The 20,223-nt window shown below is 66.9% G+C and overlaps 2 protein-coding genes across 10 annotated transcripts in view; one reads left to right on the forward strand and one right to left on the reverse strand.

The window, feature by feature from the left end:
• Nucleotides 1-96: 96 nt before the first annotated feature.
• CTU2 (cytosolic thiouridylase subunit 2) lies at nt 97-7,497 on the forward strand. Of its 3 annotated transcripts, none has more exons than XM_059381240.1 (15): nt 97-221; nt 738-812; nt 3,099-3,177; nt 3,337-3,396; nt 4,513-4,573; nt 4,994-5,103; nt 5,249-5,544; nt 5,621-5,756; nt 5,917-6,048; nt 6,376-6,467; nt 6,565-6,692; nt 6,777-6,930; nt 7,045-7,111; nt 7,199-7,257; nt 7,350-7,497. In XM_059381240.1, the coding sequence occupies exons 1-15, from the start codon at nt 157-159 to the stop codon at nt 7,495-7,497; spliced, it is 1,662 nt and encodes a 553-aa protein (XP_059237223.1). In that variant the 5' UTR covers nt 97-156. The 3 variants fall into 3 exon arrangements, with proteins under 3 accessions (XP_059237223.1, XP_059237224.1, XP_059237225.1); XM_059381241.1 differs by having other exon boundaries at nt 6,598-6,692; XM_059381242.1 differs by lacking the exons at nt 97-221; nt 738-812 and adding an exon at nt 840-914.
• Nucleotides 7,470-20,223, reverse strand: part of PIEZO1 (piezo type mechanosensitive ion channel component 1) — a 48,932-nt gene continuing 36,178 nt past the window's right edge. For 5 of the 7 annotated variants that reach the window (XM_059381237.1, XM_059381236.1, XM_059381235.1 and 2 more), the window contains 30 exons: nt 19,707-19,911; nt 17,556-17,660; nt 16,974-17,127; nt 16,587-16,830; nt 16,405-16,501; nt 16,145-16,316; nt 15,798-15,887; nt 15,626-15,720; nt 15,282-15,350; nt 14,637-14,737; nt 14,029-14,125; nt 13,896-13,955; nt 13,630-13,802; nt 13,401-13,507; nt 12,987-13,178; nt 12,650-12,908; nt 12,396-12,584; nt 11,953-12,250; nt 11,734-11,830; nt 11,493-11,640; nt 11,205-11,419; nt 10,972-11,130; nt 10,745-10,892; nt 9,123-9,311; nt 8,916-9,008; nt 8,649-8,821; nt 8,449-8,571; nt 8,296-8,375; nt 8,025-8,214; nt 7,470-7,940 (listed from right to left, as the gene is read on the reverse strand). In XM_059381237.1, coding sequence (XP_059237220.1) covers nt 7,691-7,940; nt 8,025-8,214; nt 8,296-8,375; nt 8,449-8,571; nt 8,649-8,821; nt 8,916-9,008; nt 9,123-9,311; nt 10,745-10,892; nt 10,972-11,130; nt 11,205-11,419; nt 11,493-11,640; nt 11,734-11,830; nt 11,953-12,250; nt 12,396-12,584; nt 12,650-12,908; nt 12,987-13,178; nt 13,401-13,507; nt 13,630-13,802; nt 13,896-13,955; nt 14,029-14,125; nt 14,637-14,737; nt 15,282-15,350; nt 15,626-15,720; nt 15,798-15,887; nt 16,145-16,316; nt 16,405-16,501; nt 16,587-16,830; nt 16,974-17,127; nt 17,556-17,660; nt 19,707-19,911 — 4,572 coding nt within the window. In that variant the 3' untranslated portion in view covers nt 7,470-7,690. Of the gene's footprint in view, nt 7,941-8,024; nt 8,215-8,295; nt 8,376-8,448; nt 8,572-8,648; nt 8,822-8,915; nt 9,009-9,122; nt 9,312-10,744; nt 10,893-10,971; nt 11,131-11,204; nt 11,420-11,492; nt 11,641-11,725; nt 11,831-11,952; nt 12,251-12,395; nt 12,585-12,649; nt 12,909-12,986; nt 13,179-13,400; nt 13,508-13,629; nt 13,803-13,895; nt 13,956-14,028; nt 14,126-14,636; nt 14,738-15,281; nt 15,351-15,625; nt 15,721-15,797; nt 15,888-16,144; nt 16,317-16,404; nt 16,502-16,586; nt 16,831-16,973; nt 17,128-17,555; nt 17,661-19,706; nt 19,912-20,223 lie in introns of those variants that run through there. The other 2 variants (XM_059381234.1, XM_059381239.1) reach the window with 2 other exon arrangements.

Below are 20,223 nucleotides of genomic sequence, written 5' to 3' on the forward strand. Positions count from 1 at the left end.
CCCGCCCCGCTCGTCTCGGCCGCGGCGCCGCGGCGCTGACGTCATCAGTGCGCGCCCCGCCCCCAACCTGCCGGGAGCGACGGCGTCGGGCTGACGTCATTAAGGCGCGTCTCGCCGCCGCCGCCGCCCACTGCTCCCGGGCGACTCCGAGCGGGCATGTGCCAGCTTGGCGAGGACTACGGGGACGCAGCGCCCGAGGGGCCGCCGCCACCGCGGCCTGGGTAAGAGCGGGGCGTCCGCACGCGCCCCTCTACGTCCCGGCGCTCCGGGCCGGCGGCGCAGCCCTGTCCCGAGGGCCCGGCGCCGCGCTGCGGAAGCCGGGAGGCCGCCGAGCCCGGGACCCAGAAGCCCCGGGGTCCGGTGGGGGCTGCACGCTGCTCCGCAGCCCCGGGGGGTGGGGGACTGTCCGGCCGGGGCGAGCACCCCAGGGAGGGGCCGCCTCTGCGCGCCGCCGCCTGTCGTTCTGGCGGGCTGTGCGCTCCGTCGACGAGGAAGTCGGCCTCCCGGTGGCTTGCTCCGGCCGAGGCGCGCGGAGCGAGTTGTCCGTCCGGCCTGGCGTCCGTTGAGGGCCTGAGAGGTGGTCGTTCTGTGCTTCGGAGCTGGCTTGGGCCGACTCAGATCCCCGCGCGGCCCGTGTCGGGGGTGTGCACCAGCGGCGCCGAGAGCGGCGGTGCCCCTCCCCAGGGTCCCCCGGAGGGCGGTCTGCAGGCCGTGGTCTGTCCTCCCTGTCTCCACAGCCGTGAGCCGAAGTGTGTGAAGTGCAAGGAAGGCCCGCCGGTGGTGGTGATCCGAGCGGGAGACGCCTTCTGCAGGTGAGGCCGGGAGGTAGCTGGAGGCGTGCGTCTGGCCCAGCGGCCGGTGTGCCTCCTGCCTGTGGTTTCATCTCCTGCTTTTGGAAGCATTCCCAGTGACTGGTGCGTGTGTGGGGTCCTGGCTGTCTGCGTGGGTGCAGAGATTGTCCCAGGGTCCGCTGTGGATCCGGTGGCAGGAGGGTATCTGACGGCACCTAGGGGACAGTGCCAGAGTGAGGGTGAGGTGAAGCATGGGCAGGGTGAGCACTTCAGGGCAGCTGGAACCCGTGTGGGAGCAGATTTGAGCATTCGGAGATCTTGGGCAGGTGCTCTGGGGACGGTTTGTCATTGTTGTTTTAAGATTTTGTTTATTAGAGAGAGAGAGAGAGAGAGAGAGCGCGCGCGCATGAGAAGGGGGAGGGTCAGAGGGAGAAGCAGACCCCCTGCCGAGCAGGGAGCCCGATGCAGGACTTGATCCCAGGACTCCAGGATCATGATCCGAGCAGAAGGCACTTGCTTAATCAACAGATTAGCCAGCTGACACACCCAGGTGCCTCATTTTTTTTTTTTTTTAAGATTTTATTTATTTATTTGAGAGAGCGAGAGAGCACAAAAGCAGAAGGACTGGGAAAGGGAGAAGCAGGCTCCCACTGAGCAGGGAGCCTGATGCGGGGCTCAGTCTTAGGACCCCAGGATCGTGACCTGATCCAAAGGCAGACCTTCACCAACGGAGCCACCCAGGGGTCCCCCCCCCCCTTTTAAAGTTTTTATTTATTTATTTATTTATTTACTAGAGCGAGCCGGGGGAGGAGCAAAGGGGGAAAGACTTTCGAACAGGTTCTGCGCCGAGTGCGGAGCCCAGTGTGGGACTTTGTCCCACAACCCCAAGATCATGACCTGAGCCGAAACCAAGAGTCAGACGCTGAACTGACGGAGGCACCCCGGTGCCCCCCAGCTCATGTTTTATAGTTAGTCTCCACGAGTCTTGGTACTACCCAGAGTGTTCCCAAAGAGAAACTGAAGGGCCTGAGGTTTTTTCCCCCAAGCTTTTTCCTCCCCAGCCATCTTTCGGGAGCCCAGTAGCCTGGTGTGTGCCGCTAGAGTGAACGCCTTAATCGGGGCAGCTGTGGCTTTCATCTCTTAGAGCATCGGCAGTGATGAGTGTCCCGGAGAAGAGGCCGAGGCTGCGGCAGCTCCTCCTGGGCTCAGAGCTCCCCGTGCGCGTGGGCAGCCACAGCTTCTCTTGTGCCCTGTGCAAGCTTCTGTGTTTTAGGGCCCTTCCCACTCCCTGATGGTGAGTGAGTTCTTGGGGCTCCCTTCCTGAGGCTAGTCACTTGGAGTGTGGCGTTTTATTAAACACCGCATTGAGCTACTGACAGCAAAGGAATATGGGGTGCTTGGTTGACCCCTCTTAGTGGTGCCTCTTCAATGGGGAGCAGGGGCAATTGCTTTTCCTTTCAGAGATTGATTTAGGGGTGCAGCTGCCCGTGTGGGACAGCTCTTGCGGAGCCGCATTTCTCCCGTGGCTCAGGGTGTGTCCTCGACACACAGGGTGTGACCTCCCTGCTGGGGTTGCCGGGAAGCTTTGAATTGCAGATGTCTGCGCCTCACTCTGGTGCAGTCCGTCTGCTGTATTTGGCCTCAGTGATTTTAACCTGTAGCCGAGCCTGAGAATCAGGTGAAAGTGTTTTCAGGAATGCAGATTCTCGGGGCTCGTCCTGGAAGTTCTCATTCTGTGGGTCTGGGGAAGAAGCCAGGACTGCCTTTGCATGAACTTCCAGGCATTTCCGGTTAACATGGTATCAGCTCGGTCAGCCAGGCTGGCGCTCTGGGGCACAGGGTATCCCCCTGCTGCCTGCTCAGTGCTTCCCCCTTCACCCCGAGAGAGAGTACTTCTCCCTGTGGGAGTTTTGGAAGGGCCTTCCATGATGCTTAGGGAAGGGTCAGGCTGGCCTTGCCTTGCACTTTCCTGTGTCTATCCATTCTACCTGGTGGGCCTTCCTGGGTGTTTGGAGGTGCAGGTGGCACCTGGGCCCTGGGTCCCTCAGACATCAGGTCATGCTACTAAGGGTTGTTGGGGACCAGGCGGGGGGAGTCCCTAGGCAGCACGGGGCTGGTCCTGGGGCAGACACAGCTGGTAAAAATGCCTCAACCCTGGCTTCCTTTGCCAGTTTCTGGGCAGAACCTCTGTCAAGATGCTGCTTTTAAAGATGGAATTTGGTAAGAGAAGGAAGATGGGACCCGCAGCATCTCCGGCCGCGTCCCCATCGGAGCGGCGCGGCTACAGCTGCTGGTTGTCTGTTGCAGGGACTGTTTTAGGGCCTTCTACATCCACAAGTTCAGAGCCGTGCTTGGGAAGAATCGGTTGATCTTTCCGGGTGAGAAGGTAGTGTGTTGGGGTGACTCCTCTGCATGGTCCCCAGCTGGGAAGCCCGACCCCCAGACCCTGGCTCTCCCCCATCCCAGGTGTGTGCGGGTGGTGGGGAGGGTGCGCTCACTCATGGGGGTGATGCAGCGCTCTCCAACGACGTTTCTTCTCCTGTAGGTGCTCCTGGCATGGTCGGGGGGGCCTTCATCCAGCTCCATGGTCTGGCAGGTCCTTGAGGTTCGTCTCCCCAGTGTCTTCCAGGGCCCTGGCTGCTGTCCCGCTTAGTTGTGGGCTTGGGGGTTCCGCACTGAGAGGGGCTCTTGCCTGCAGCTAGCGAGAGCAGCTCACTCCCCACTGGGATGGCCCGGAGGGTTGTTGGATGTGCATATGGCAGCAGCAGCAGCGTACAGACCGGAGGCGGAGTCTGGAGCACCCGGCTGCGCCCGAGGCCAGCGCTGCTGGCTGACTGCCTAGAATCCTAGAATCCTAGTCCCTGGGCACGTGTTGGTGGCACGATGGTGGGCTACTTGAGGTGTCCCCAAGTTCATGGGCCTCCCCCGGTCCTGGGTCTAGCACAAAACCGTGCAATACCAGCAGGTGCCTTGGGGAACCCAAGAGGGGTCTGGCCTGGCTGGGGTCAGGCAGCTTCCTTGAGAAGTTTAAGGGGGGAGACCCAGATGAGCAGTGGGGCTGCCAGGAGACGTGAAGTTAGGTGGGGAGGAGAGCTGTATGGGAGAGCCTGCTCGCTGGGGAGCTGGCTCCCGGCAGTCGGCGACCCACTCAGACTGTCCCTCAGCGGGTTGGAGGACGCCAGGCTTCTCCTGAGGGCCCTGGCTGCCAGGGAGGCCTTGAACTGGGGCCGGGACATGTGCAGACCCTTTGCATTCCGAGTGAGGGGCACAGATTAGAGAGCGGTCTGTCCTGGGGGCTCTGGTGTGTTGCTGTCCTGACCTCACTTCGTGGCCCCTGAAGCGTGGGCTGGTGTGAGTACCCATTCCCTTGGCCAGAGCCTGTTTCCTGGGACCAGGGGCCCTGATGAGTCTATTGTTCTTTTGCACTGTTAGCGGTCAGAGGTGCTCAGGCAGGCCGCTCCTCACTGGTCAGTGGGGGGACAGACTGAGGAGCAGGTATCACTGGCGGTTAAGCCGCCTATGCGACCACCTTGGCCCTGCCAGGCTGTGGAGCCCAACCGCGGGGCCTGCTCAGTGCCTGGTCCACACGGGCAGTCTGTTCTGGGTGGGGTGCACCCCCCACCCCGCGCCGAGGGCCTCAGTTCAGACGGAGAGTGACTTGTGCCAGGAGAGTGTCCTCTGGCTTCTGACTCTGGCTGAGTCCTGTCCCTTTTCTCTCCAGGGCCTGAGTCGAGATTCTGCCAAAAGACTGCGTTTTGTGCCAGGGGTCGTGTATGTGGATGGTACGTGCCGCTCAGGACGAGCCCACTGACGCAGCTGACGCTGTGACCTTAATGTGGCCCGGGTGGGGGCGTTTCTGGGAGACAGCGCATGGGGCAGCAGAAGGACCATTGTTCTCGCAGGGCTCTGTGGGAGTCAGGCAGGTCAGCTTCCGGGTCAGGGGCCCTGTGTTCACGTGCCTGCACCCCGCTCCCTGAGATAGGCCCCCAGGTGGGTCTGGGGCCCCTGTGGTCTGTCACGCCTCCCCCCATCCCTCCCCTGTGCTGCTGGAGAAGACCCACTTTCCACTCTGACTGCGCTGCACTTCCTGAGAGCAGGCTTGCCCCTGCGGCTTCCACCGAAGAGCTTGGTGGACTTGCTCACAGGACTTTGTCCCACCTGGGGCGCTTCTGCCGTCATGACTCCTTGTCTGCATTTTTCAGAGGGGGCAGCTTGTGGCCGGAGCTGGGAGGACAGAGCAAAAACCCTGACCGACGTGCGGCAGATCCTGCAGACCCTCGGCTTTCCGTGGCACATTGTCAGCTTGGAAGAGGTGCGTGGGTTTGTCCCTGCGGCCGTCGGGTGCACGGGGGCCCACGCCTACTTGGTGAGGTCAGCCACAGGCTCCTCCCTGGCCCCTTTGCCCCCGGCGTGTAGAAGGCGGCCCTGGGTCTCACGCGCTCTCCCCGCGCTGGCAGGTGTTTGCTCTGCCGCCGTCTGTGCTGCGCTGCTCTGCCCAGGACCCAGTGGGGACCGTGGGGACCTACAAGGTGGCTGTGGACAGTTTTCTGCAGCAGCAACGTACGCTGGCAGCTGAGGGGCTCAGGGGTAGCCCCAGCTCAGCCCAGGGGGAGGAACAACCGAGCCAGCCCTGCACCCAGGACTCCCAGGACCCGGTTGGGCCACCGCCAGCGGCCCAGACCGAGGCTCTGTCCCAGCTCTTTAACTCTGTGAAGACGTTGACGGCCAAAGAGGAGCTTCTGCAGACCCTGCGGTGAGTCTGCCACTGCACCCTGGGGGCTTGGCCCTGCCTCAGTTGGCCCCCTGAGACCCTGTGCTCTGCTTTCCAGGACCCACCTGATCCTGCACGTGGCCCGGACCCATGGCTACTCCAAGGTGATGACAGGGGACAGCTGCACACGCTTGGCTATCAAGCTCATGACCAGCCTGGCTCTGGGGAGAGGGGCCTTTCTCGCCTGGGACACGGTACGTGCGTACAGGCCTTCAGGGACCCCCCGGGCCTCTGTCACGTGGAAGTCGCGTCGGGAGTCCGTGGCAGGAAGCCCGTGGTCTCCCTCGTAGTGCAGGGGAGGCAGGGCTGTGAGCCCATCTGCTGGGCGCGGTGACGAAGGTGCCCCCACCACAGGGCTTCTCGGATGAGCGGCACGGCGACGTGGTGGTGGTGCGGCCCATGCGCGAGCACACGCTGAAGGAGGTGGCCTTCTACAACCGCCTGTTTGCGGTTCCCTCCGTCTGCACGCCCGCTGTCGACACCAAGGTGAGCCGTGGGCTGCGGCAGGTGGCCAGCTCCGGCGTGGGGTCAGAGGGGCTGGCACCCCTCGGTGGCCAGAGCTGCTGGGAGCACAGTCACGCCCCCACCGAGGCGGGCAGGCTGGGGCCTCAGCCGAAGGGGATTGGCGGGGAGGGTGTCGCAGCAGCTGTGTTCAGGGACGGGCAGCCTCTGATGCGGGAGAGCTCTGGCCCACTCCAGCCCCGACTCGGTGCTCCGGGGGCTGATGGCGTGAAGCTGTGGCCCCCACGCCAGGCGGCCTCTGGGCCAGGCCTGGGAGCGCCACTCCTGGAGCCTCTATCTGATTATCCCCAGGCTTCTGAAAAGGCCAGCATCCACCGGCTGATGGAGGGCTTCCTGCTCCGGCTACAGGCCCAGTTCCCCTCTACGGTCAGCACCGTGTACAGGTGTGTGTGCGCCCGCGCCCGCACCCATGGTGTGGGGGAGGGGGTGAGTGCTGTGCCCACCCCTTACGGCTCGGGCAGGAAGAAAGCCTTCCCTCAGGCTGCCTTTGGGCCCTGTCTCCCACCCCCTCAGGACCAGTGAGAAGCTGGTCAAGGCCCCGAGGGATGGCTGTGCCGCTGGCCCCCGCTGCCTGCTCTGTATGTGCTCGCTGGACGTTGACAGTGCTGGTGCGTGTGGAGGGGGAGGGGCACTGGGCAGTGGGAGTTGGGGGTCCCACCCCCAGAGGACCTTCAGCCTATCTCTGCCTGCAGATAGTGCCACAGCTTTTGGGGCTCAGACCCAGGATTTCTCGCAGACGCCACCCCCCACCCCGCGGGCTGAGGCTGGGGCACCTGCAGGGCCCTGCTGTGCTGCGGGCCTGGGCGGGGCCCCAAACTGTTGGCAGGGGACCAGGCCCTGCGGGAGGTGAGTCCCTTCCTGATCCGATGCTACCCTGTGGTTGGCCCCATGCCACTGGCCAGGGCAGGTATGTCCCCTGGGGCCCCGAGCAGGTACTCAAGCACCGCTCTGCTCCCACAGGGAGGGTTCCCGAGCCCATGTCATCGAGCAGCTGTGCTACGCCTGCCGCGTGACCATGAAGGACGTGGTGAGTCATTCCTCTGGTCCGGATGGGGGAGGCCCCCAGGGGCTCGGGGCCGCACAGCCCCTCGCCCACGGCTGTTCTCTGTTGCAGCCGTGCTTGGACCCCCTGCCCCCTTACATCTTGGCCGAGGCCCAGCTTCGAAGCCAGAGGTATGGCCAGCCCCAGAGCTGGGGGGCGCCGGCGGGGACCTTTTGGGCGCCAGCTCCCACAGGGCAGGTTCCCAGTATATGACTTCCTACAGGCCCTCGGCGGAGATCCAGGAGTGTCTGGTGGAGAACAGTGAGGATGAGGCACCCGCCAGCGGGAGTGGAGCCCGGGGCCCCCCGGAGCAGGAGGGCAAGGAGGCGCGGGCAGCATGTGATCGTATAAATAAAAACTTCTTTAATTAGAAAACCCTACAGTACGCGTGGGGAAGGGCAGGCTGGAGCTCCTGGCCCAGGGTGCCGGCGGTGGGCCCCGCGCCAGGCCGGGCCCCCAGCTTCCTTCCGGCAGCAGCATCAGGGCGTGGTGGCCGGGGACGGGTGTCTGCGCCCGGCAGAGGGCCGGGCGGCTCCGTCACACGAGGGTGGAGGAGCCCGGCTCCTACTCCTTCTCGCGGGTCCACTTGATCATGGTCTCGGGCGAGCGGTACAGGAAGATGAGCTTGGCGTACAGCTCCTCCTCCAGCTCCAGCTCCCGCGTCTCGCGCACCAGGAAGATGTCCTGGCACAGCTTCAGGATGCGGTCCACGCACGGCAGCTCCTCGAACATGATGGAGTGAGAGATCTCGCTGAAGAAGCCGCGCACGAACTTGCCGATGACCAGCACGATGGACACGTAGAGCCCCATTATCCTGCGGGGCAGGGGCGGGGTGAGGCGGGGCTGGTACTGGAGCTGAGCCCCGCCCACCCACCTGGCTGCAGGGCCGCACACTCACCCGTAGCCGGCCAGGAAGCCCAAGCTGGGCGGGCTGACCTTGTCGTTGAAGATGACCATGGGCAGCAGGTTGCACTGGGCCCGGCAGTCCTCCAGCTCGATGACCCACCACTCCAGGAAGCCAGCGGCCCCCGCGCCCCCACGCTCCCTCCGTAGCTGGATGCGCACACCCAGGTAGTCGGCCTCCTCGTCTGGGGCAGTGGTGGGGTCGGTCAGGGCCTGGCCCGCACCCCCCCACACACACCGCCCGCCCCGGTCACACACACACTCACTGGGCTGGAGCTGCTTCACAGGATTGGCTTCAGGCCCGTTGGGGGCCCGGATGTACTTGGGGAAGAGGTTGTGGATAACCCTGCGAGGAAGAGGCCAGCGGTCAGGCCCAGCCTCTCCCTCCAGCTGCCTCCTCCCCCGGGCCCCCAACTCACACAGACTGGTCCGAGGTGCCCTCCAGCAGGCTGGCCAGCTGCCGCCGCTCGCTGCTGTTGGGGGCCAGGTCCAGGGTGTGCTTCTCGTTGGTGTACTCCACGGTGCCGCCCTTGGCCAGGTCCCTAGGCGCCCGGGCACAGCGTGAGCCCCGGCGGCGGCGGCACTCCCCCACACAGCCCTGCCCCGGCCCCGCACGCACCTCTGGAAGTTCCAGGTGAAGCGCAGGGTGATGTCAGCCGTGCCGTTGTACAGCTCCCGCTTCATCTGGGCGCGGCTCGGCGGGCTGATGCGCCACAGGGCCCCGGAGCTGCCCTCGATCTGCGCCGTGACGATGTCCTCGGGGCTGTACTGGCTGATGAACTGCATGGCCAGCTGGGCCCCGGACAGCCCCTGAGTCAGGAGCCCCTGGACACCTCCGGCCCGACCCGGCCCGGCCCCCCGCTGCGGCCAGGTGGGGCCCACTCACCGGGTTCGGGTCAAACTGTCTGGACAGCTCCTCGTAGGCCCGCTGCGTGAAGGGCACGATGGACGGCTGCTGGGCGCTCATGGTGAACAGCGGCTGCGGGGGCAGGGACAGGCTGCGACGGGGCGGGGGGCCTCTCCGTGCCCCCGGCCGGCCGCCCACGTGGAAGGCCCTCTCCTGTGCCCCGGCTGGCACGGACGGCTGCCTCACCTCGTAGCCGCCCAGCTTGAGGGTGACGGTGACGTCGATGGGCTGGTTGACGACACCGACCACAGAGCGCACCAGGGACATGAAGAGCAGCGGGAACCAGATGATGGCCACGAGGAAGAGGATGATGAGGCCGCCCATGCCATACTTGACAACCTTCTTCTTCTTCTGCCCCTTGGGCTGCGGGTACTTCTGCGGGGTGGGGCACGGCTCAGAGCCTCAGCTCTGCCCACCCTCCCCCAGCTGAAGGCGGGCACGGTCCCGGACCCCCACCCTGCTGCTGCACAGCCTCACCCAGAGGCCCGTGCGGCCAGACCTCACAGTGTCACATTCGGCTGCAAAGCTACAGCACCGGAGCCGGCGCAGGTCCAAGAGCAAGAGACAGAGGCCCAGAACCAAGAACCCAGAAACAGACCCGCTGCTCAGTGGCACCCAGATAATTCCACTGGGGGGAGGACCGTCTCCAGCGATGCTGCTAGGAGAAATGGCCGCCACATGCCGGAGCAGCGTGACCCCCAAGACCTCAGTCTGGATCTGATGGGAAATTCTCAGACGCAACAAGGAAAGTGTAGGTTCTCAGAAAGGAGACGACGGGGTGCTGGCAAGGAAGTGAGCTGCGGTGGCTCCGCGGGGCACACACGGGGGGTCAAGCCCTGCCTCAGGCTCTGCGCTCCGCAGGGGGTCTGCGCGAGAGTCCCTCCGCCCTCCCCCGCTCCTGGCTCTAGGTCTCAAACCTGTAAAAAGAAAAATCTTAAAACAGACAACACAGAGAAGAAAAGAGCCGGAAATCCTGTGATAAGGTCCACCGTCCAGAGCGCAGAAAGAATTCTTAGAACTCAACAAGAGGACAAACAGCCCAAGGACAAAAGAGGCAAAGCAGATGGCCCACAAGCTTAGGAAACCCAAATCAGCCTCCCCCCACCGAGTCAGGGGCACCGAGTCGGGGTGCTGGCAGGGATGGGGGAGGGGGCGGCTGCCAGGGACCGTCGGGACGTCCCCACCAGGTGACAGCCGGAGCTGCCCCCCACAGCCAGCCCGCTGCAGCGTGGGCACCCGAGGGCAACAAGCTCCCGTCCAGGGCAGCGCCTGCCGCAGTGAACAGAAAGGAGGAGCCGACCCGCCGTCCGGGGCTGCTTCTAACAGCTGCATAATCGCAGGGTAGCACCATCATGGGAGGGAAAGCTCCTCAGTGAGAAAACCCCCAGTTCCGACACCGGCCACGCGGCCAGCCTTGACACTGCAGAACCAAGGAGCGAGATGCAGGCCACACAGTGTGGACACCCAACCGTCCATAACAGACGAGTCTGCGGAATCGGTGGGAATGCGGTCTTGAGGGCGCACATGTCCTAGGCCTGCCTACTGACTGTGACCAGCTCTGACCACGCTACGGGTCTGAACTCGCCACGTGCCCCGGGGAACCTGTTTCTGTTACCTCCCCCCGCAGACACCCATACCCAACAGCACTCAGTGGATGTTCGGCGCCCCAGCGGCTGGCCCTCGTGCCTGAGAGCCAAGCGTCAGGCCCGCTCTGCCGGCGGCCTGCCCGCAACAGGGCCTCGTCCCGGTGACCGTCCCTCCAGCCTCTGGGGAGGGGCTAGCACCACCCCCGGCCTGTGCCCGGGCACCTTCTCTGTCTCGCGGCTGCACTTGATGATGAAGATGTTGGCGTAGATGTCCTCCACGCACATCCAGCTGGACAGGGACAGCGTGGTGTCCGTCCACACCCAGTCCATCACGGCCCGCAGCTCCACCAGGAACGGCACAAGGCGGAACCTGCGCGAGGCGGGGCGGCCGTCAGGAAGGCTCGTGCGCAGCAGCCTGGCTCCTGGCCCCCAGGCCCGCCCGCACTCACCCCTGGAAGAGGAAGAGGTTCAGGTGGTTGTACTTCTTGGTGAGGAAGTTGCCCAGGATGCGGGTCGGGTAGCCGCAGCGGATCTGGTAGGCGGAAAGGGCGAAGTAGATGCACTTGACGAAGTACCACAGCTGCGCCACCGTGTTCTGGCTGAACATCCTGGGGAGACAGGAGCGCCAGCTCAGGGCACCCTGCCCAAGGCCAGAGCCCTGCGCCCCCAGGCCGATGCCCACCTCTCCGTGACCGCGGGCAGAATGAAGAACATCCACAGGTGGACGGCCAGCACCAGCACGACCTGGAAGGCCAGCTTGCCCAGCACGGTCTTGCGGAGGTAGAGGGCGCGGTCAATGACCATGGTGCCAAACTGGATGAGCAGCATGACCAGGAAGGCCTCGGGCACCTGGTCGTCCGATAGCGAGGACGTGATGTCCGTGGCCGCCGAGTGTTTCTGTGCGGGGACAGCAGAGGTCAGGGGGCAGCCGGGGGCAGGCCGCGGGGTGGCCGCCGGGCTCTGCACTCACCCCAAAGGCCCAGAAGCCAAAGATGATGATGATGAAGTCGACCACGTCGGCCAGAAACATGAGTGCGTAGACATCGGTGGCCGCACGGTACTTGGTGTGCAGGATATCGTGGAAGAAGCACCGCAGGGGCTGGTACACGCTCTGGGCCCTGTGGGTGAGGCCGGGTGGGCGGGGCTCAATGCCGGTCCCGGGGGTTCCCCCAGCACCCCCCCCCCCCCGGGAGCGGCCCGCACCCACGCACACAGCTAGGCACGAGCTCCGCAGTCGCAGCCCCAGTGCCGTCACTCTCTCCCGGGGGCGACTCCACTTCTTCTCGCTCCCAGAGGCCATCACTCCTTCTGGGGGGGGGGCACTGCTGACCAGAGCCCACACAGGGCTGGGTCCAGCCCGAGACCCCCTCCCACCCAGGGCTGGCCCCTGTCGCACAGACCGGCAGGTCCCCGGCAGCGGGCCGTCCTACCAGCCACGGTGGGGTCTGCAGGCTCCGCGCTTTCCCTCCTTTTCTTCCTGAATCGCAGGCCGATGCGCTTCGTGTCTCGGGGCCTGAGCTCCGCGGGAGGCTCTGCCGGCCCGTCCCCTACTTCCACCTGGATGTGGTCCTGGGTGAGGGCCCCGGCTACCACCGACTCCCCCTGGGGCCCCCTGCCCGCCTCAGTCCGGGATCCCCGGGGTGCCCGCTCCTCGGCTCCCTTCTTCCCACCGCCCCCGTCGTGCTCCTGGGTGAGCTGGTCCTCTTCGTGGTCCCAGAGGCCGTAGCACTGCAGCGAGAGGGAGGAAGGATGGAGGTGAGGCTGGTGTAGACGACCGAGCCCACGCTGGGACCCTCCAGGGACCGCTGGGCGGCGGGCCGTGTGCCGGGAGGGGCCTGCCTGCGTGCCCGCCGGCCCAGGCACGGGGTCTCACCAGCAGCTGCGCGCGGTGGAAGAACAGGGCCATGAGCTGCAGCAGGTCGAACTTGACGTAGCTCTCCGTCTTCTCCAAGCCCAGGATGCGCGGCGGGAAGTACGGCTTGTTCTCGTAGCGCCGCAGCACGGCGTGCGTGTTCCAGGGGAAGAAGCCGAACTGGAACAGGTACTTGGTGACCACGGACACCTGTGGGGCAGGGGCTCAGCGTGGGGGCCCGGGCCCCGCCCCCTCCCGCCAGGGCCGCGGCCCACCTCGGTGAAGACGATGGCCACCATCCAGAAGCGCTTGCTGGGCCTTGGGATGGACAGCATGGCCCACAGGAAGACGAGCACGGGCAGCACCAGGGACGTGGCCGAGGCGGTGACCATGTGGTTGAGGATGATGACGAAGTAGCACAGCAGCTCCGAGTGGGCCGCCACGCACTGGTACGCGGCCCGCAGCAGCCGGAGGGCCCGGCCCTGCCCGGCCTCGAACTGCGCGGCCTCCTCTAGCTCCTCGATGCGTAGCTGCCTGCGGGGAGCCGGGCTCAGCCCCAGGCCCAGCTCCGGGGGCGCAGCGCCCCACCCTGCACGCCCGCCACCCCCTGACCTGTGCAGCAGCTCGCTGGCTGTGCGCATCCGGGTCCCGGCGCCTGCAGGGAGCTCCCGGGAGCCACGCAGGGAAGCCCCGGGCTCCGTGGCCACCTCCTCACTGCTGCTGCTGCGCGTGTGGTACCCCGTGCTCAGCGGGCTGCCCGTGTCCCCCGTCGCCGTGCTCAGCGGCTCCTCAGCCCCCAGCCCGCTGCGGGAGGTAGGGCAGGTCACCAAGGCCACCTGCCCTCTGCTCTGCCCCTGGGGCCCAAGGGGACTCATGGTCCCTGGTGCACGAGGGGCCAGCAGGCCACACACCGCCTGGTCTGCGTAACCCCAAGCACGCCGGCCGCGTAACCCCAAGCACGCCAGTTCTGGCCAGGTGGGATGGGTCCCAGCTGCCCCCACTTGTGCCCCGCCAGCCAGCACCGACCTTGATGCCGTACTTGGTGCATCTTGGGCTCCCAAAGAGCCTGGAGGTGTGGCCTCGGCCTCGCTGAGGTACAGTTGGTCCACCAAGCTGCGGCGCACCTGTCTGCCCTGTTGGGGGTGAGGGAGATGCTCAGAGCAGTGGTTTCGGGGGGCAGGACCGCAGGGCGGGGGGCAGGACCCCAGGGGTGGGGGGCAGGACCCCAGGAGTTGAGGGGGGCACACGCTCTCACCCGAAGCAGCTCCCGTGTGTACAGGTACCGCTCGGCGCGTAGCACGTCGCTCATGGCACGGTGGTGCCGCGTGAAGGTCAGCAGCCAGTCGGTGAGGCCGTCCACCAGCGCCCCCGCCAGCACCCACAGAAACTGCACGGTGCTCAGCACGCGCCGCATCACAGGGCCGCGGCCTGCGGGGTGAGACGCTGCAGACGCTGCCGGCCCCCGCCCCCCGCCCCCCGCCCCCCCAGCCCCGCAGCCCCCCAGCCCCAGGGCGCACGTACCAGCTGCCGTGGCCTCTTCTGGGCTGGCCGCCGGCTCCGCCCCCTGGCCCTGGCCGTCTCCTGTGCACAGGGGTGCTGGTCAGCCCCCGCCCCGGTGCGCCCCGTCCCCCGCCACGCACGCGGGCACACGCACCTGTGGGCGGCTGTCCCGGCCCGTCCCGCCTCGCCTGCTCCTCCCGCCGGCGCCTCAGCACCGTCTGCGCGTTGGTCACCCACGCCTGATACGCCATCTGCGGACCAGGCCCTCGCTCAGCGCCCCACCAGCTGGGACGGCAGACGCCACTCGGCCCACCTGTGAGCTCTCGAGGGGGCGGCGGCGTCCGGCCGCCACAGGGCCCTCCAGCCAGCTCCCTGCTCCGGGCAGAGGCCGCCCCGAGGGGCCGGGGCGAGAAGGCAGCCGGCACAGCCCCCCCCTGCACAGACGGCTATCGCTCCCCGCAAACTAAGGGCCCAGAGACAGGCAAGAAGCCCCCGGCCCGTCCTTCCGGCAGACGGGCAAGGCCAGCGGCGGCCGCTGAGGTTCGGACGGTCGGAGTGGTGAGCTCGGCCGGCCGGGGACGGAGGGCACACGGCGACCCGCGACCTGTGCCTCCCACAGCCTGCTTGCCCATCTGACTGGTGGGCTCTGGGGGTCTGGATGGTTCTAGGCAGGCCAGCCAGGGAGCGGGTGTCGTCCCCACGCCGGGCTGCGCAGCCCCAGGAGCCCGTGCACAGGGGAAGGCAGGGGACCTCCCACCTCACCTGGAAGGCGCTCTGTGCCGATGGCCTGGGCTCCTCAGGCAGGGTCTCCTCCTCCTCCTCACTGTCCGACTCAAACAGGAAGTAGTCCCCAGAGTGGATGACTGCAGGCAGGGTGGGGCTGAGGACCGTCCCCCCAACCCCAGGGCACTGCCCCCCCCACTCCCCCACCTCCCACCCCTCCCCCTACCCCTTCCCCCACCACCACCCCCGCCTCTCGGCTTCATTTCAGGGCAGGCCCAGTGACAGGCGTGTGAGTGCCCTCGGCGCCCCGAGACCCATGGGCAGAGGCCCGCCTGTCCCTCCCCTCCAAGGTACAGCCCGTGGCAGGGGGGTCAGCCGACTGGGGGACAAGCGAGAGCAGTGACACAAGACCAGACAGGGCGGGGGGAACAGGGGGGGGGGGGGGGCTGGGGACGAGCTCTTCCGGGTCTGGGCGTCGGAATGAGGGGAGGCGAGCACAGAGCCTGCCGCGGGGCCCCGGTGGGCTGCAGGCCTGGCTGGGGTGAGGCCTGAGCGGAAGGCCCGGGGGCACAGCCAGAGGGGGGCACAGCCAGAGGGGGCCACAGAGCAAGTCCCCTCATCCAGAAGGCAGGTAGTAGCTGAGAAAGCAGCGCCCGGGCACGGCAGGCCAGGCTAAGGTGGTACCTGTGGCGTGGTCCAGCCAGGGCCGCCACCACTGACTCCGTGGGGAGGAGCCCCCTGCACTGCCAGGCCCTGTGGAGGGGCGAGGCGGACATGAGCCGGCAGGGAGAGGCACGGGGAGGGCGCGGGCAGCGCAGACGCCCACCGCCTCTGTGTGGATGGAGAAGCCTCGCGGTGCCGTGGGCGTGGAGGGCGGCCCGCAAGTGCAGACAGACTGTGGCGGGCTGGCTATGTGGCCTGCAGAGACACTGACCACACGGCACGGGACAGACGGGCGGGAAGGCCTACAGACAGCACGTGGCACAGACGCTCCGAGACGCGGGGGCCCCTCCAGCCCACGTACTCACCTGGCTCCTGGGTGGGGTCTGGGGGCTCCTGGGGCTGGCTGCGGCCCGCCCGGCTCTGCCGGTGCTTCTCTTGCTTGGCGCGGATGCGCTCCATCCTGGGGGGCGGAGGCGGCTCTGAGCACCGAGGGGACGAGGACAGCCCGGGGGGGCCCCCGCCCCTGAGGGCACCTACTGCCTTTTCAGCTGGGCCAGGGACTTCTCCTCGGCCTTGCGGTGGAGGTCGATGCTTTTGAGGTTGGCAGCATTGTACAGCGCAAAGCCCCTGCGGGAAGACGACGTCACCCCGGGGACACCGAGCTCCAGCTGCATGGTTCCCGCACCTCTGGCCTCGGCCCCAGCTCGACACCCCCCTCTCGTATGCTGGGATGGTGGGGATCAGCGCGACGGGGGGTCGTCCTGTGGCCGCGCCCCCTCCAGCCAGCACCATAGCGGGGGGCCAGGGTCGGGCAGCGCCCCAAGTACCGTGCAGTGACGGAGCAGGGACGCGTGGCCCAGGGGGACCCCGTGGCCTGGGCTGACCTGGAGGCCTGCAGGGCAGTGGCCTGAAGCTCGGCGCAGACGTGCAGGAAGTAGCGGCTGAGGAAGACGCGGCGTTGCAGCAGCAGGAACAGGAAGCACACGCTGTCCCAGAGCACGCTGGCCTCCTCCACGGGCAGCAGGCAGTCCCGGTCCCTGCTCAGCATCTCCTTGGCTGTGGGACAGGCCGGCCTCAGGGCAGGGGCCCCGGCCACAGGGTGCGTCCACAAGCCCGGCCCACCGCGCACCCCCGGCCCACTCACGGTCGTAGTAGCCTTTGACGGTGCACACGAGGCTGAAGAGCTGGACCACCCAGCAGAAGCTGCTCTGCATCTGCTCCACGAAGACGCACGACAGGAGCTGGGGCGGGAGGGAGGTCAGCCCGAGCGGCTAGGGCGGGGGTGCGGGCAGGCGGGGCGGGGGTGCGGGCAGGCTCCGGGCTCACCGAGAGCATGTTCTTGGAGATGATGACGGTGACATTGTACAGAATGAGGCAGTCCCACAGCACGAGACGGGTGCGCGCGTGCCCCTGCAGCAGGCTGGTGCCGAAGAGCAGCAGGTAGAAGCAGGCCAGCAGGTAGCCCAGCCCGAAGACGCTGACGCGCGTGGCCCCCGTGACGAACACCACCACCAGCACCAGCCAGAAGAGGTAGCGGAAGACAGCCACCTTCAGCATGTCGAGGTAGGACCTGCCGGACGGGGCGTCACTGCGGCCGCCGGGCCACCCCCACCCCGCCCGGCGGCCTCAGACCCGGGATGCTCGTGGGACGCGCCCCCTGCGCCATGAGCCCCGGCCCCGCGCAGGCGCTGCTGGCGGGCGGGGCGGACGCACCTGCAGTAGAGGAAGTTGGGGACGTCGCGGGACTCGCCCAGCGGCAGATCCAGGCGGTCAGTGTTGACACCGGCCATGACCTGCCACTCCTCTGTGCGCTCGGCGCAGAAGACCTGCCACTGCTGAGAGGCGCAGAGCAGCAGCAGGAAGTCGCCTGCGGGCACACGGGAGACCGCTGGCCACACGGGGCACAGCGCACGCCGGCCAGAAGCCCCCGTGAGTGCCTGTGGGGGCTCTCCAGGGGAGCGCGATGTCCACGCGTGAGCACGGACACTGGGGGATGTGCCTGTCAGCGGTACCTGTCCCCACGCCGCGGAGGCATCGGCGCCCACCCCGCCCCCACCGCGCAGGTCTGTGTGGCCGGGTGTACATGGGAGAGGGGATCCTGTCTCAGGAGACGTCCCCGGAGGACGGGGCACCGTCGTGGGGCACGGCCCCTCCGGAGACCCACAGGCTAGCTGGCCGGGGAGGCCTAGACGCCGTGCGCCTGGCTGGCAAAGGCGGGGCTCAGCTCGAGGCCTGCCCGTGCAGAACCTCCGTGCCCTCCTGTGGAGCCTGCAGGCCCGAGGCGCGGGCACTCACTGATGAGGCCGGTGGAGTCGGGGGCTCGGAGGAAGTCAGGCAGGTACAGCCACTTGATGAGCGCCGAGTTCATGGGGACAGCCTGGCTCCAGCGCCATGGGTAATCTGCGGGCACAGGGAGCATGTGAGGACCCCACCACAGGCCCGCGGGCCTCACTCCCGCCCCCACCCTCATGCCTCACAGTCTCCAAACACCCCCTCTCCTGCTCGCAGCACACAGCAGAGACTCGAGCGCCTTCCTCAGGCATCCACTGGCCCCGGCCCCAGGGAGGAAACCTGCCCGGAGCAGCCGGGGAGTCCCAGGCAGGCTGCCGGGTGGTGGAGGACACACGGAAGGTCCCAGAGGTGGCTTTGGTGCACGCCTCCCGGAGCAACCAAGACAAGACAACCCGTGTGTGACAGACCCCTAGGAACCGGGAAGACAGGAGCCCACCCGAGCCGCCTGGAAACAGTGTTTTGCCTGAAAAAAAGCTCCCCAAGCATCAAGCACCCCGGGGACCTGGATCTCGTTTCTCTGCTTCGGCCTGAGGGGACAGGAAGGGGCGCTCCACGGGGCAGAGAGGGCTCCGGGCTGGATGGAGGGTGCGGGCAGGGCAGGGCCATCTGCAGGCACAGGGAGGGTGTGCCCGGAAGGCAGCGGGCTTGCCACGGTGCCGGGGCTCCCGGAACCAACGACAAAGCAGCAGCACCCAGTGACCCCACAGGCCAGAGCTAGTGGGCCCCTCGGGGACAGAGGACACCTCAGCAGGGACAGAAGACAGACCAGAGGAAGCAGAGGACGTATCAGAGGGGCTGGAGAACACGCCAGATGACACGAAGGACCCGTAACCGCAGAAGCAGAAAAAGTCGCCAGTATTAAACCCAGCGGGTGACGCCAGGCGTCTCCGCCGACAGAGGCTGCAGTCAGCCCGGGGGTCCGGGAGGAACAGGATGTGTGCAGGGCCTCGGGGGAACCTGCAGTCAGCACTGCCCCCAAGGGACAGGGAACGGCCCCCAAGAGGACACATGCCGGCCCCGTGGAACCAGACGCTTCTCGGCTGCGGTGTGCCCGCCTGAAGGGCATCATGGCCTGGGCAGAGAGACTCCCTACAGGGTCCCCGTCCCGGCTCCTCGACGGCTGCGAGGCCCTAACAGGCACACTGCGGGGCTGAGCCAGCACGGAGGAGAGAACACGCTGCCCAGGACAGCCAGCCTGGTGAAGGGCCCTCGGGAAGGGCCTATTGTGCCAATCCTGTGTGCCCGGGTCTAAACCAGCTCACGGAACAGGAGCGAACGACAGACCCAAAGACAAAGGCGTTCAGCCGACGAGCCTGATGCCGGGTGACATGCTGCAGCGTCCGTTCTACGACATCCCGGACAAAGCCACAGTGGACATCGTCCCGTCAGCGGCCGCCGTGTGGGGCAGGGATGTGGGGTGCGAACACCTCCATCTGACCCGCCCGGGCCCACGGGGAGGCCACAATGGGCCTTTCAGAGCCGCGGACGGAGCGCGGCAGCAGGGGAAGGCACTGGAAGCGGGAGAGAGACACACCCCCTTCCACAGACCAGCTGGTGACAAGTGCACCCAGACAGCGAGAACGTCCACGGCCCGCCCAGGAGTCAGTGGACGTGGACACGGCGCACGCGGACGGTTCAGGGGGCAGTGGTCCCTGCCCTGGGGGCGCTGGGGACCCGGGAGCACCCAATGGACAACTGCACTCCTTGGTGCAGGCCGTGCCAGGGAGACTGTACCTCCATGTGCTGTGCCGGCCCCAGCAGGAGCAGCCGGCAAACCCACGGGCCAGAAACCACCCAGAGCAGAGGGGGCCAGAGCAGAGCACGGCCAGGGGCAGAGCACCACCACGGCCCCCCAGAAGACGAGGTGAGGTCTGAGGGCCGAGCAGGACGGATGGCCGTGCCGTCCCTCGCCCAGGCCCCCATCCTCAGGGTGTGGGGCTCACAGACTCTTGTGTGGCCCCTGACGAGGGCACGGCTGCCCCTCGCGTGCCACCTCCAACTTCCCTGATTGCTTTGAATCATTCCCAATAGAACGCCGGGAAAAAACAAACACTGGACACCCAGGAACGGGAAGGGGCCAGTCCTCCCGCTCCCCGGGGATACCGCAGCCGCCGCCCGGCACGCCGGACCCCGCTGTGCTGGCCGCCAGCTCACCGAGGCACAGGGCCGGGGGGATGCCCAGACACAGCAGGTACTGGTAGAGCAGGAACAGCGCCAGGAAGAGGCAGTAGTTGGGCCAGAGGCGGGCGATGGCGGCCCGGTGCCGGCGGGTGAGCAGGGCCACCAGCCAGCAGCCGTGCAGGATCACCATGAAGTTCATGCGCTGCCCGATCACGGTCACGGCCATCAGGAAGCAGATCTGGGGGTGGCGGGGGACGGGGGTGCACAGTAAGCTGCTGGGGTTGTAGGACTTTCCGCTCCCCACTTCTGGGCAGACCAGGGGGTGGGGTGGGGGCAGCCGCCCGCGGCCCACACCGTCCTAGTGCAGGTCCCACCTCCACCATGCGGGGCCGGAGAGGGGTGGGGAAGAAGCCCGGCTCAGCAAGTCCCAAGCCCATTGGAGACGCCTGACACAGCGTCCAGCCGAGGCCCCAGATGCCCACCCCTTACTCTGCGAGGACAGGTCCGGCCTCTGGGAGGTCCTTCCCCTGTGTCCCCCCCACCCCAAGGT

The sequence above is a fragment of the Mustela nigripes genome, chromosome 17 (genome assembly GCF_022355385.1).
Source record: "Mustela nigripes isolate SB6536 chromosome 17, MUSNIG.SB6536, whole genome shotgun sequence".
Taxonomy (NCBI): domain Eukaryota; kingdom Metazoa; phylum Chordata; class Mammalia; order Carnivora; family Mustelidae; genus Mustela; species Mustela nigripes.

Excerpts from the sequence above, each read along its gene's own strand:
- CTU2 (XM_059381240.1), top strand. The coding sequence starts at position 157 with ATGTGCCAGCTTGGCGAGGACTACGGGGACGCAGCGCCCGAGGGGCCG. Across the intron at positions 222-737 it reads CCGCCGCCACCGCGGCCTGG|CCGTGAGCCGAAGTGTGTGA; the intron begins GTAAGAGCGGGG and ends CTGTCTCCACAG. Across the intron at positions 6,931-7,044 it reads GGGACCAGGCCCTGCGGGAG|GGAGGGTTCCCGAGCCCATG; the intron begins GTGAGTCCCTTC and ends CTGCTCCCACAG.